Here is a 14,134-nt window from a genome sequence, read left to right as displayed (position 1 = left end):
AAGTCCCCTAGCGTGCCGCCCTCAGGGAATTTTGAGAATGTTCTATTTTTTCTAGGAATCCTGAGGTCATAGCTTCTCTGATACCAAGTTGTAAGTTTATGAGTTGCCTGGAAGTGCCTCATTAATTCATGTCTATTTTCATTTTTATACCTTCATATATATAATTATATAGATCGCTCCAAACCGACTTGCTTTTATATACGGTATATATACATGAAAAATGTGCATGGGTACGTTTGTAAGTGCAGACCTTCATTTCGAGATTTACGGCTCCTAAACCTTGCATCATATCGAATAACTGTTTACGCCACGAGACGCCCCTTTTATCGTTCTAAATATTTGGTCATAAAGCACCTTCTCCCATCTCCCATATTTATGGGTTCGATTGAGTTGGAAAGTTTGAATGGGGTGAAACTGGGTACATTTTTAACACTTTACATTATTTTTCGCATACTTACCTGGAAGCTAGAATCATAAAATTTGGTTCGCAAATGGCCATCGGTCGTGTCAATGTGCGTGCCATATTCGGTGATTTTATCATTCCTATACGTGTGTCAAACTACAAAATTACGTGCGAAAATTATAAATGTTCATACAATCAAGAAATACAGCCAAATCTAACGTATAAGGGAGAAAGATACGACAAAACGTCATAGGACCAAAGTTGTAGATCACTCCAAATTGAACGGAGAGTGTGCCATCCGTTTTGTGATGCGGATTACCGTTTAGCCACCAAATACCTCGAAAGGAAGGTCTGCACCGTCATTGAAATTGCCTCAAAATTACGATATTTTTCTGAGGTAAATGCGAAATATTTAAACAATTTGGTATTTTTCGTCAGTTACAGGCTAAAAGTTATAATTTCTCAAAATTTAAATTTTCTAGCACGTCTGGCAGATTGTGCCGCCATCTTGATTTGGGGGGAGGGAGGTAAAATTAGGAATTTCCTGGACGTTTTTAAGCCCACGAAACCTATAGGTTATCGCTTTGGATAAATATATACGACTGTGTTCTTGTGCTGAGCCCAAAATGTAAAGCTTCCCCCTCCCCCCTCAGAGAATTTAGAGAATTTAGAGAATTTTCGATTTTTCTAGGGATCCTGTTGTCATCAGCTTCTCTGGTACCAAGTTGTAAGTTTCTGAGATGCCTGGAAGTGCCTCATTAATTCATGTTTATTTTCATTTTTATACCTTGCTAGATAGATAGATAGATAGATCGCTCCAAACCAACTTGCTTTTATATATACAGACAACTCACCAATCATTATTCCTTCCATTTAATGTGATTTTTTTTTTCATTTATTGTCTTTTAAATGTAAGCATTGTCTCTGTCTTTCAGTTTATACGTCATTTTATCCCATTAATTTCCCTCCCATTTCCCATAATTATATTAAGAAAAAGCATGGTATAATATTTCATTAAAAGAGTGTGTCTTTAAATCAAACACTAATCGCCTTACTAAATTCTTAGTGAAGGTCACCTTCCTTCATCTTAATTGCTTGCGTTCAGATTTTATATCCGTGCATAGTTTACTGCAAAATACTGTATATCAGTTCTTCATTTGACAGTGCTTGTAAAGTTATTACTGTAGAGTAAATTAATTGATCCTATATTGACGAAAATAAGGGCCATGTTTTCTTACAATGGTCGGACGCAATAAGGTCAAGGTCGAGACCGCTAACATTTCAGCCAGCCTTCACACAAAAGAATTACAAAGAAATAGAAGAATTTGACCCTCAATGAATTGACGTACGAGCCCGTGTGGCTCCTCCCTTCATTCCCCTCTTTACCGCATATTCAAGGTCGAGACAGGGGGCGTGTGGGCAGGCGGGAAAGCGAGTACCTTCCCCTCTGTGGGTGTTTGGTTCATGTTAGATCTCCCGTCATTCGCTGTCCCCAACTTCCCCCGCTCTTCAGGTGTGTCCATGAGTTATGCTTCCGCATGAATCTGACGAATGAAAGAAAGAGTGTAAGCTGGTTTCTGGGCGGTTCTGAGGACTGTACTGATTCTTTGCCTGAAATGAATATTATTGGCCCGAGATTTAAATGAACACTACCGGGCGAGTTGGCCGTGCGGTTAGGGGCGCGCAGCTGTAAGGATGCATCTGGAAGATAGTGGGTTTGAACCCCACTGCCAGCAGTCCTGAAGATGGTTTTCCGTGGGTTCCCATTTTCACACCAGGCAAATGCTGACGCTGTACCTTAAGGTCACGACCGCTTCCTTCCCATTCCTTGGCCTTTCCTATCCCATCGTCGCCAAAAGACCTATCTATATCGGCGCGACATAAAGCCACTTCTTTAACAAAAGAAAAACACTAGTATTCTGTATACGGCTCCGTTACCGGGCGAGTTGGCCGTGCGCGTAGAGGCGCGCGGCTGTGAGCTTGCATCCGGGAGATAGTAGGTTCGAATCCCACTATCGGCAGCCCTGAAGATGGTTTTCCGTGGTTTCCCATTTTCACACCAGGCAAATGCTGGGGCTGTACCTTAATTAAGGCCACGGCCGCTTCCTTCCAACTCCTAGGCCTTTCCTATCCCATCGTCGCCATAAGACCTATCTGTGTCGGTGCGACGTAAAGCCCCTAGCAAAAAAAAAAAAACGGCTCCGTTAGCTGACAGTTCACTGTATACAAGGGGCGGTGCGTGGTATTGATGCGGTGTTGGACAACTCCCAATAATTTTACACTCCATGTGTAGTCTTTTCTTCTAATTTTTTTAATGATATTTGTTCGTGGCGTCGACCTCTGTAGATCTTTTGCCACTACTTTCACTATATGATATGAACCTACGTGTAAGTGGAATTGTTGAATTGTAGAATGTGAGGAAAGGAACGTTAAGGACGACACAAACACCCAGTCCCCAGGCCAGGAATATTAATCATTTACAATTAAAAACCACTGATCCGACTGGGAATCAAACCCGGGGCCGCCGGGTGACAGGTGGACGCATTGCCCCCTACACCGCGGGCCCGGACATTTTGTTAGTTTAATAAACCTAACATATATTCTAGAATATGCTAAAATCAACCACTTTTTTGGTCGTTCACTGTAATAATGCTTCGTAATGGACCAATAATCGCTGCCGGCAAACTCAGGGGGTTTGCGTTCCTACAGCAGTTCGCAAACGGACAGCGTGGCGCAATGTAGTTTCAGCAGGGACGAGCCTAAGCCTGCATAGTATTGTATCAGGTAGCACGCCCGCCAGTATCGGTCTTAGGAGTTGCACGAGACCAGCTAGTCACCTATTGAGAAACAATTCCAAATCTCCCCGTTAGATTGCGCCACTCTGAGGAGATCATTCTTGCTTTACGTCGCCCCGACGCCGATAGGTCTTAGGGCGACGATGAGATAGGAAGGGGCCAGGAGTGGGAAGAAAGCGACCGTGGCCTTAATTAAGTCACAGCCCCAGTAGTTGCCTGGTGTGAAAATGGGAAACCACGGAAAACCATGTTCAGAGCTGCCGACAGTGGGATTCGAATCCACTATCACCCGAATGCAAGCTCACAGCTATGCGACCATAACTGCACGGCCAACTCACTCGGTAATTTATTTTCCACGCCGTACCAGACCACTCACAATATTACCGACATTTTTCTTCAATGAAAATCAGGAGGACAAATTTTCAATTCAAGTGAGGCAAAAATAACTGTAGTTACACTCTATACATAATTAGCGTTTTATTCCCTGTGTTAGAATTAGCGGATAGTTTTCAGTTTTAACAGGAATGTAGTTCATTACTTAACGATAATAGAGTTTCTTCTTCTTTCCGTAAGCTTCTCATACAAAAATGTGACATAGAAATTTTTAGTGCCACGTCCAGTTTCAGATGCCACCAGCCGTCACTGTTGTATGCTGCAATTTATCATTTGCTATGACTTGTCGCTTCAGTAAACTTCCTCTGTTACTGTTAGCATCCTCGTCTTTTCACAGAAGCTGCAGTTGGTGTTTACACCATAACGTTATTGGTGTATGAAAGTCTTACACACTGCAACTCAGTAAATGAAAAGAAAAAAATAAGTACTGTAACTACTAACTAGGACTAATTACTGGAAACTACTTACGTTAAAATAATATTTATGCAACAATTTAGATAAAATTTAGTAAATAATGTAGTATACACTCTATACTACACAATCTTCTACGTTCTTACTTGAATTCAGTTATAAGTATGACCCTAATTAATTATTATTCTTCTTTATCTGTTTACCCTCCAGGGTCGGTTTTTCCATCGGACTCGGCGAGGGATCCCACCTCTACCGCCTCATTGGCAGTGTCCTGGAGCTTCAGACTCTGAGTCGAGAGATACAACTGGGGAGGATGACCAGTACCTCGCCCAAGCGGCCTCAGCTGCTATGCTGAACAGGGGCCTTGCGGGGGGATGGGAAGATTGGAAGGGATAGACAAGGAAGAGGGAAGGAAGCGGCCGCGGCCTTAAGTTAGGTACTGTAACCTGACAAACCCCGGTCAGATATTATTATTATTATTGTCATTATTATTATTATTATTATTATTATTATTATTATTATTATTATTATTTATTCATGTGTATATTTCATTTATGTGTGTATTTAGCCGTCGCGGCTTAGTAACTCTTTTTGGAACTCTCGTTATTATGGATACTCTCTATATTTTATTTGGGGCTAGTGTGTTTCGATCACTCAGTTTATCTCCCGGTTGTGTACGTGACGAGTCTCCGAGCGGAGGTTTACGTGTTGACGGAGCTGAGGTGGAAAATTCCAGGAACTGGGCTATTTTAAGATGCTGTTGTGTTGGCTTGGGCTAGTGTGGTGCAAGCACGCGTCGGCAGTTGGAAGTTGCAGCTTGCAGTGTGCAGAGGTGATACTGGTGGTAATCTGAGAGGTGTTTTGTACGAGTTGTGAGGAAGATGTCCCATGCCATGTTGGGAGTTCGAGATCTGCTGTTGAAGGAACCAGGGAGAAAGATGCTGGAGTGTAACAACATTCTATGGTTATGAATGTTAGCCATATATAATTCTACGGAGAGTCTACGTAAGGTAACGTGTTGGGCCTTTTCAAACTATACCAACGCCATCAGCAAAGTGGAGTCCATTCTTGAAAAATGAGTCATGACTGCGTGTGAATATTTTGCGTTGCGGAATAAACTGAGTACCAGTTATTGAGAGAGAGTTATTTCATAAATTAAGACATTTATTATTTATATCAATATTCTCTTTATTTTGTTATATATGTTCAAGGGTGTATCACGACGAGCTCTGCTCGGATTTCTAGGTAAATACAGGTTTAATTGACTAAGTAAATTGTATGAGATTAATATATATTCTGTTTAATTTCTATGGGTGGGGGAAATTACTAGATGGACTCCTTTTCCAATATTAATTTTTTAGGTATCAAGTGATTCAGATCTCCTTGTCACAAGGCAACGACCCTGAAGATGAGTTTCAACAGCCGGCAAAGTTTAAGAATTATTTATTTGTATATTTATGGCTCCCAAATTCCATTAGTCATTATTATTTATATTTATATTTAATAGAAAGATTTCAGTACCATCCCGGCATTTGCCTGGAGGAGAAGTGGGAAACCACGGAAAACCACTTCCAGGATGGCTGAGGTGGGAATCGAACCCACCTCTACTCAGTTCACCTCCCGAGGCTGAGTGGACCCCGTTCCAGCCCTCGTACCACTTTTCGAACCCGGGCCTCCGGGGGTGGCAGCTAATCACACTAGCCACTACTCCACAGAGGCGGACCCCTAATTAATTACTAGTCTAAATGATAAAAATATATAGCTGTTGTCCAGCTCCATGGCTAAATGGTTAGCGTGCTGGCCTTTGGTCACAGGAGTCCCGGGTTCGATTCCCGGCAGGGTCGGGAATTTTAACCATCATTGGTTAATTTCCCTGGCACGGAGGCTGGATGTATGTGTTGTCTTCATGATCATTTCATCCTCATCACGACGCGCAGGTCGCCTACAGGAGTCAAATCAAAAGACCTGCATCTGGCGAGCCGAACCCGTCCTGGGATCCCCCGGCACTTAAAACCATACGTCATTTCATTTATAGCTGTTAGGTTCTTCAATCTGCCGAAACTAATTTTGAATAAATACATTTATAAACTACTTTAATTATTTTCAATGAAAAACAGGAGGGCAAATTTTCATTTATAAACTATTTATAAAACTACTCCATGTATGTATTCAAAGTTAGTTTCGGCAGACTGAAGAACCGAAAAACAGTTACAAAGTAACTGAGTCGAAAATGAAAAAAAAAAGAAGCTTCAGATATTACAAAATAAATGATAAAAAGATCAGATCTGCTCTTCGTAGTACGTAAATCTAAAATTTCAATTAATTTTGTCACCTTTTATCATTTAGAGCAATTTTGAAGGAATTTTAGGCCATAAATGCCTTATTATCATTTCTAGGTCATCAAAATCTTAGCCCTGTCGGTCATAACAAAATAATGTCAGAATGCTATAAAACTAGTAACAAATAAGGACTTACAAAGAATGTCATGAAGGAATTGATATTTCACTTTTCCTGGCAGTTTCTTGTATAAACATTCAATGCTTTATTTTCATTATTTACTATGTAATTATTTAAATTTCGTGAATATTTGCAAGCACTGTTCTTTATAAACATCATTCAGCAGATAAACTTCGATTTACACTGTACAGCGTTAAAGTGACAAGCCTTCATGCTCAGGCGACAGCGCTTCGGCCTCTCACCGCAGGATTTCAGGTTCAAATCCCGGTCACTCCATGTGTGAGACTTGTGCTGGACAAAGCGGAGGCGGGACAGGTTTTCTCCGGGTACTCCGGTTTTCCTTGGCATCTTTCATTCCAGCAACACTCTCCAATATCATTTCATTTCATTCGTCAGTCATCAATGTCCCAGAGGAGTACGACAAGGCTTCGGCAGCCAGCGCAGTTCCTATCCTCACCGCTAGATGGGTCTTCATTCATTCCATTCCTGACCCGATGGAATGATTTTCATTTTTCACAGCGTTAAAGTAGTAGAATAGTTTAAAGACAAGAGGGAATTCAGACTAACTGGCTGATGTCACTCGATAATGCGACTCGCGCGCCGTAGCCTGTCCATCTCGTCAGCCATGCGCTTACAGTTTTGCCTGTCCGCTTGGTACTGAATGCAGTAGCAGTTCTGCTTCTGCTCTAACAGCAGACGTAATATAAGATTCTAAAATAAGCTCATTCTGCACGTCATAGGTTCATATGAGGAACAAAGCGTAGCTATAAGAAACTATCCCGCTGTGCCTGTAATATAGGCTACCCGCAGAGCAGCTTGAAATCTCATCTCACAGAGGCCACTCACCGCTGCGCTTGTACGAACGGTACAGTTGTGAACTATATCCTCTCCATGCCTGGATCTCAGCTTGGGTCTTGTCCAAAAGAGAAATTCAAATTCTAGGCAGCGAGAGAGGAAGTTAATTGATGATCATTTACGTGTGTTCCAGAAAGGGGAGGAAACGAATCAGTGTGCAATTCTACTTCTTCTTTTTGGTCGGAGCGGTAGAATACGTCCATGTATCCCCTGCCTATCGCAAGAGGTGACTAAAGGTAATCCTCAGGGTTTGGCGACCACGGGTCCCCAAGCCGAGTATACCATTGTTTCTATTTCCTTGTGCCTAGTTCTTCAGTTTCTATTTCCTATCAGGCCTCTCCTGGTCAATTCCTCCTCTCTTCTGACCCCAACGGTATTAGGTTTTTTTATAATTTCTTTGTATCTAACATTGGCAGACAGAAAAACGTCAGTTGGTTTCATAGTTATTCAGTCTTTATCCAGACATTTATGCATCAAAAGAACTGAGTGTGTCTCTCCTACCATTGCTAACATATCAGTGTTCTTGATGTGTGTGCATTACATTATTATCTTCAAGACGACTTGAAGGAAAGTTCGCTTACTAACTGCACGAATCGACTATCGAATACTCTCATATCACAGTCACAATGGTTTATCGTAGATAACAAACAAAATATACAATGGTGAAGGTATAACAAAACATATATACCACAACCATGAAACACGATATAGCACCGCAACAAATATTGGTGTTTTGTTTTTTTTTTGTTTTTGTTTTTTTTTTGCACCGACACAGATATGTCTTATGGCGACGATGGGACAGAAAAGGGCTAGGATTGAGAAGGAAGCGGCCATGGCCTTAATTAAGGTACAGCCCCGGCATTTGTCTGATGTGAAAATGGGAAATACCAAGCTTGATAGCTGCAGTCCCTTAAGTGCGGCTAGTATCCAGTATTCGGGAGATAATAGGTTCGAACCCTACTGTCGGCAGCCCTGAAAATGGTTTTCCGTGGTTTCCCATTTTCACACCAGGCAAATGCTGGGGCTGTACCTTAATTAAGGCCACGGCCGCTTCCTTCCCATTCCTAGCCCTTTCCTGTCCCATCGTCGCCATAAGACCTATCTGTGTCGGTGCGACGTAAAGCAACTAGCAAAAAATTGGAAACCACGGAAAACCATCTTCAGGGCTGCCAACAGCGGGATTCGAACCCACTATCTCCCGAATACTGGATACTGGCCGCACTTACGCGACTGCAGCTATCGAACTCGGTCCGCAACAAATAGACATAATTTCGATATTAGTCAACATCCGCAATTATAACGTCCAAGAGAGTTAACAGAAAGCAATGGATAGTCTACTGTAAGGATTACACACTACCGAGCAACTGGCCGCGCGGTTTGAGTCACGTAGCTATCAGCTTGCTTTCGGGAGATAGTGGTTTCGAATCCTACTGTCCGGACCACTAAAGCTGGTTTTCCGTGGTTTCCGATTTTCACACCAAGCAAATGTACCTTAATTAACCCCACGGTCGTTTTCTTCCCACTCCTAGCCCGTTCCTATCTCATCGTCACCATAAAACCTATCTGTGTCGGTGCGACGGAAAGCAGATTGTTTTGGATTACTCGCAGAAACAGAACAGTAAAACATTACTGTCAAAAATAAGAGCCGGACGAGACCCAGGAATGAGTGAGATAAATTCCCTCCCAGCATACCTACCGAAAATTATCAGAGTGGATATTCAAACTAAGTAACACAAAACGTTTCTCTAATTGTAGATTAACGGGTGAAGACAGTTCAACGTGAAGAATAAGCTACTGTTTTATTTCAGCCGTACTCCTTTATTTTTCGACATGATTACCGAAATTATTCAAGCATCTGACACAGCGCAAAAATGAGTCATCCTATTCCTTCGTACCGAGCGAGCTGGCGTACGACACCGCAGCCAAGTTTGCATTCAGGAAATAGTTGTTCGAATCCCACCGTCGGCAGCCCTGAATATGGTTTCCCGTGCTTTCCCATTTTCAAGCCAAGCAAATACTGGGGCTGTACCTTAATTAAGGCCATGGCCGCTATCTTCACGATCCTAGTCCTTTCCAATCCTTCCTGCGCCGAGAACCCTCCATGTGTTAGTGCGTAGTTAAACAAGTAGCAATATATACATATACACCAGGCGCCTCGCGAGCGCCGTACTTTCTACTTATAAATGTCCCGCATGCACAAATGATGAATTGGATACATACTAACTGGGGCACTACTGCCAGCAGGCAAATTACGTCAGAATATGAAGTGATAACAACTGGACGGTCGCTCGCAGCATGTTCTTCAGCGCTACCCATCTATTGCAACCCCTTGGATTAGTAAACCTCCTTTACGATCGCATTGTTCTAGGCTGGTGTATGTACTAGTGTACAGCAGGACTACATTTACTGCCTGCATATAGGCAATGGCTAGTGTGTTCAGCAACGACAAATACACAGACATCATTTTTATCTGTAGAGAATCTGGTGAGAATGCAGCCAAAGCTCTAAACAGACGTCTGCCTTCTACAAAGGTATTTCGCCGAATAGTATTAGTTTTCATTTCATGCAAACAACTCTTTTATAGAGTGGAATGTCTGCACGTGTATAAATTAATTTATTAAATTTTCCTTCCTGCACCTTTGGCGTACTTACAAATGCATCCTGTTACGGAACTTGAGCAGTAAAATGACTGCTATTTGTTCCACAACGTCCACAATACAGCACGTTGTAGCACTCCTTCGAAAACAAGCGATTTGGCATCCCATGCATCACTATTGCTTGCGGGGACAATTGTAAGTAAGAAAGTAGACGCTCGCGAACCGCCTGGTATATATTCCCTGGCGATAGAAAGTGGCATCCTGGTCGGTGAATCGTTTCATCACCAGTACACTTCTAAATGATTCAGTGAAACGTGTCCGTTTTTCCTCACCATTTCGTCAATTCAGTTAACGAATTCATCTAATGTTAAAAAGGCAGCCGTTCTACTCTTCGTATTTCGACCCTCTACAAATTCATGGCACCATTTCCGCAGTTATAGGCCAGATATTTTCTCTCCGTACGAAGACTTCGATCTTCCGAGTGGCGCCGACTTTGGGGGGGGGGCATTTTCTACCCCCCCTCCCCCCCCCCCCCGCCCAAAATGATCTTAAGGAAGCAGAGTGCCATTTTGCCCCAATCCCCCACCAACAAAACAAATTCTCCTCATAGATGTTAAGTCTCTCGTCGAGTTCGGTAATCTTTAAGAGCACCGAGTCGAGAATTATAGTGTAACAAGAAACAGTGTAAAAAGAAAGTCCCAAGGTTGGTTTTCTCAGGTCTGCTGCGGGATGGGTTGAACTGCGCTGATGGGGTTATACCCAGAGAGTCCGGTGAGGTCTCACTAATTCGAGCAAGGCATGTTCAGTGGTAGTAGCTTTCCTTTATGTGAGTCTCACAATCATGAGCCATGTCGTACGAAAAATCGAGACTTCCTTTCGAACAGTGTAAAAAGAAAGGTGCCTGTCGAGATGTGTGAACGGCCATTGAAGATTCCCAAACGATATGATTCTGAAGATAATTCTGCAGAGCAGTTTGATTCAGTTGAACAAAGGTTATTAGCATTGATTGATTGATTGATTGATTGATTGATTGATTGATTGATTGATTGAATCCGTTTGCCCTCCAAGATGGTTTTTCCCCGGGCTCAGAGAGGGATCCCACCTTTACAACCTCGCGGGCAGTGTCCTACGTGACACATTTGGTCGGGGATACAACTGGGATGGAAGACCAGTACTCCCAGGCGGCCTCACCTACTATGCTAAACAGAGGCCATGTTGGGAACGGCAAGAATAGAAAGGACAGGCAAGGAATTTACGTCACATCCAGGCATTTGCCTGGAGAAGAAGTGGAAACCACGGAAAACCACTTCGAGGATGGCAGAACTGGGAATCGAACCCCCTCTCTTCAGGTGACCTCCCGAGGCTGAGTGCACCCCATTCCAGACCTCGTACCACTTTTCAAATTTCGTGGCAGAGGCGAGAACCCGAGCCTCCGGAGGTAACAACTAATCACATTAACCACTACAACACAAAGGCGGCTTGACACAATATCGTACAAATTATTACTTGAATTCGAACAGTTTCTACTTGGGAGGGATGCAAACAAAGACAAAATGCAACACATATATACTTGGACAACTTCACCGCAGTCATACGGAGTGGTGACAGAATCGTTACCGCACTTGTCCGCGAACCTCGACCTCAAATAATGATTTACTTCGTACAAAAAAATATAGCTGCGACGAGAGTGGAACTCACATCGTCGACGTTCGCAGATGAGTACGGTGACCACTCAGTCACCACTCCAGATGACTCCGGTGAAACTCTCCAAGTATAGCCTATAGGTGTTGAATTAGATTCAGGGATTCATCTATTTATCGGAAATGATTAGATTGCGGACCTGAAATGTTTAAATAAAATTTGTTCGCCTTTTAGTGTTCTATCACCTCCACTTCGTCCGAAGCCGATCTTGCGTCATGACATTTAACCTCAAGTTTTTTTTTTTTTTTTTTTTTTTTTTTTTTTTTTTTTTTTTTTTTTTTTTTTTTTTCGAAAACAAAAGCGTATTGACCCAAACCCTTATACAAGAGTTACTGTTGAGTGCCCCAAAACAGGCACTACATTGAAGCTCGTTGAAATCCGTCTGACTTCTCCTTGTTAGGGGACATTACCAATCACTTCAAGAAAGTAGTTCATCTTAAGGATGTCCGGCTCAATGGCTAAGTGGTTGCCATTCTGGCCTTTGGTCCAGAGGGTCGCGCTTTCGATTCTCGGCTGGGTCGGGGATTTCAACCTTAATTTGTTAATTTGTATGGCTCGGGGTTTAGGTATGTATGCCGTCTTCATCATTACAAATCATCTTAGGTTAGGTCCGGTCCTCACAGACATGCAGATCGCGTATAGGCCGTCTACTAGCAAAAAATTTGCACGAGGCCTCTTTGGAGGCCATACGCCGTTATTATCTTAAGGATTTGCACTCAGAACTGTTCAAGTTTTAAAAATAGTGATGACCATTCCCGTGACAACTTCAACAGCTGAGAAGTTTTTCTCAGGCCTTAAAGACTTAGGCTTATTCCCGTAGAATTACAGGTCAGTAGAATTCATTGAGCCATCTGCATATAGGCCTACACAAGGAGGCTGCTAATGTGTTAAATCTGGAGAAGGTGGCAGATGATTTTATATCAAGAAATAAGATTAGAAAGCAGGCATTCCTTCAGAGAACTACATTTCCCAATGGAGACTGTTCAAGCGGTACATCTGGTGGTAGAGCTTTTCACATTTCGTATCATTAAATGAACGATATACAGTAATGGGACATTTATTCAGAAAACGCACCTGTATTTATGAAGCAGATTCCACAGTTTCTTACTTGTGATCATTTTGGATAGTTTCGTACATAAGGCACTCCTTCAAAATATCTATTTATTATCAAGTTCTATTTTTCTGTTTACTTCTGAATGTTATTGAAAACTCCATGAATAAGACACGCTCAAAAATGTATTTGAGAAACAAGCTGTATTTTTTTCTATTATTGGTCTATTTTTTTCTGTTTATGAACATTGTTAATATATAGAAATGTATGCATTAATAGTTGTTCATCATTTCACATGCTTGTGTTCATATTAATCATGCCCCCCCGCAATATATATATTACCCTCATACACCTTCGATGGCACTCATAGTATAAAACCTAATTACGATTATCTCAGTATTTGGTCATTAGCTAATTATGTCTCTGAGACATCAAACTCTAACACAACGATAAGAGATAAAATCAGTTGATTCTTACCATGATAAGCAGCCCACTTAAAGCCACGCACAATCATCTTGTAAGGTTCTGATCCCTTGGGCGTATCTGGTCCGTACACTTTGATAAGGATGTACTTGAAAGTTCCTTCAGGATCGATTTCAATAGCTGGGATACTATTGAGCTTCTCTGTGGCCATACTCAGAGTTCGCGAAATACCAACACGGAAACCTGAAAGACACAAATTGTTATGATATAACCATTTGCTTACTTAGTAAGTTACTTGATCACTGCATATATAACAATACATAAAAGGGAGAAAAATGGAAAACTCAGTGTCATTTTGAGTGTCAAATACTGAGGGTTCCGACCGTATTCTAAACATAAGCTCACCGGATAAAAAATTGGTCATCAGTGGAGAAATCATCACAAGCATAATTTAATACCGTGTAACATTGCCTCTGAACTTGATAACCACTTGGATTCGGTTAGGAAGTGAATTCACAAGGTTGTGCAGGTACGTCACATTCAGGTTAAGCCACTCGCCGTGGTTCTGATCAAGGTAGGTAGAGTATATTAGGTACGTCATTCCCGCTCATAGCGCACTCATTGGTTCACCGCGCGTGGCGAACACTGGAGGGCTAGGAGTGCGCGCCTGCATTTGCCTGCATGTAGCATAAATTAGGAAATTAGGAAAAATAAGTTCAATGTGTAATAATTATAAATAAAATGGTACTTTACATACTATCTGCAATCAATCATATAATACTGTAGATAGATAATACAAGAGACTCTGAATAATTGCATCTTAAATGCCAGCTGTAAGAACAATACATACCGAAACACCGAAATAGTTGTTGGTTTAATTGTATTCAGGACTTACGATTTGATGACCTAAGAAGTTGTTGAAAAAGCTGAAGCCGCCCACATCTATCTGATAATTTTTGTTGAGTTGAAGTATTCTAATGAAAGTCCTAGTTCTGACGTAAAGAGAGATAATGTTCTTGTCAAGTTCGGGAAATACTGATGTAATTAT

General features: G+C 41.9%; 1 protein-coding gene across 1 annotated transcript in view; it reads right to left on the bottom strand.

Moving 5' to 3' along the window:
- LOC136858063 (14 kDa phosphohistidine phosphatase) overlaps nt 1-14,134 on the bottom strand; it is a 336,762-nt gene that overhangs the window by 282,012 nt on the left and 40,616 nt on the right. Inside the window, exon 2 of the mRNA XM_067137312.2 lies at nt 13,141-13,329. Within this exon, the coding sequence (XP_066993413.2) occupies nt 13,141-13,329 (189 nt within the window). The remainder of the gene's footprint in view (nt 1-13,140; nt 13,330-14,134) is intronic.

The sequence above is a fragment of the Anabrus simplex genome, chromosome 1 (genome assembly GCF_040414725.1).
Source record: "Anabrus simplex isolate iqAnaSimp1 chromosome 1, ASM4041472v1, whole genome shotgun sequence".
Lineage (NCBI taxonomy): Eukaryota > Metazoa > Arthropoda > Insecta > Orthoptera > Tettigoniidae > Anabrus > Anabrus simplex.
This window is presented reverse-complemented; position numbering and strand designations above follow the sequence as displayed.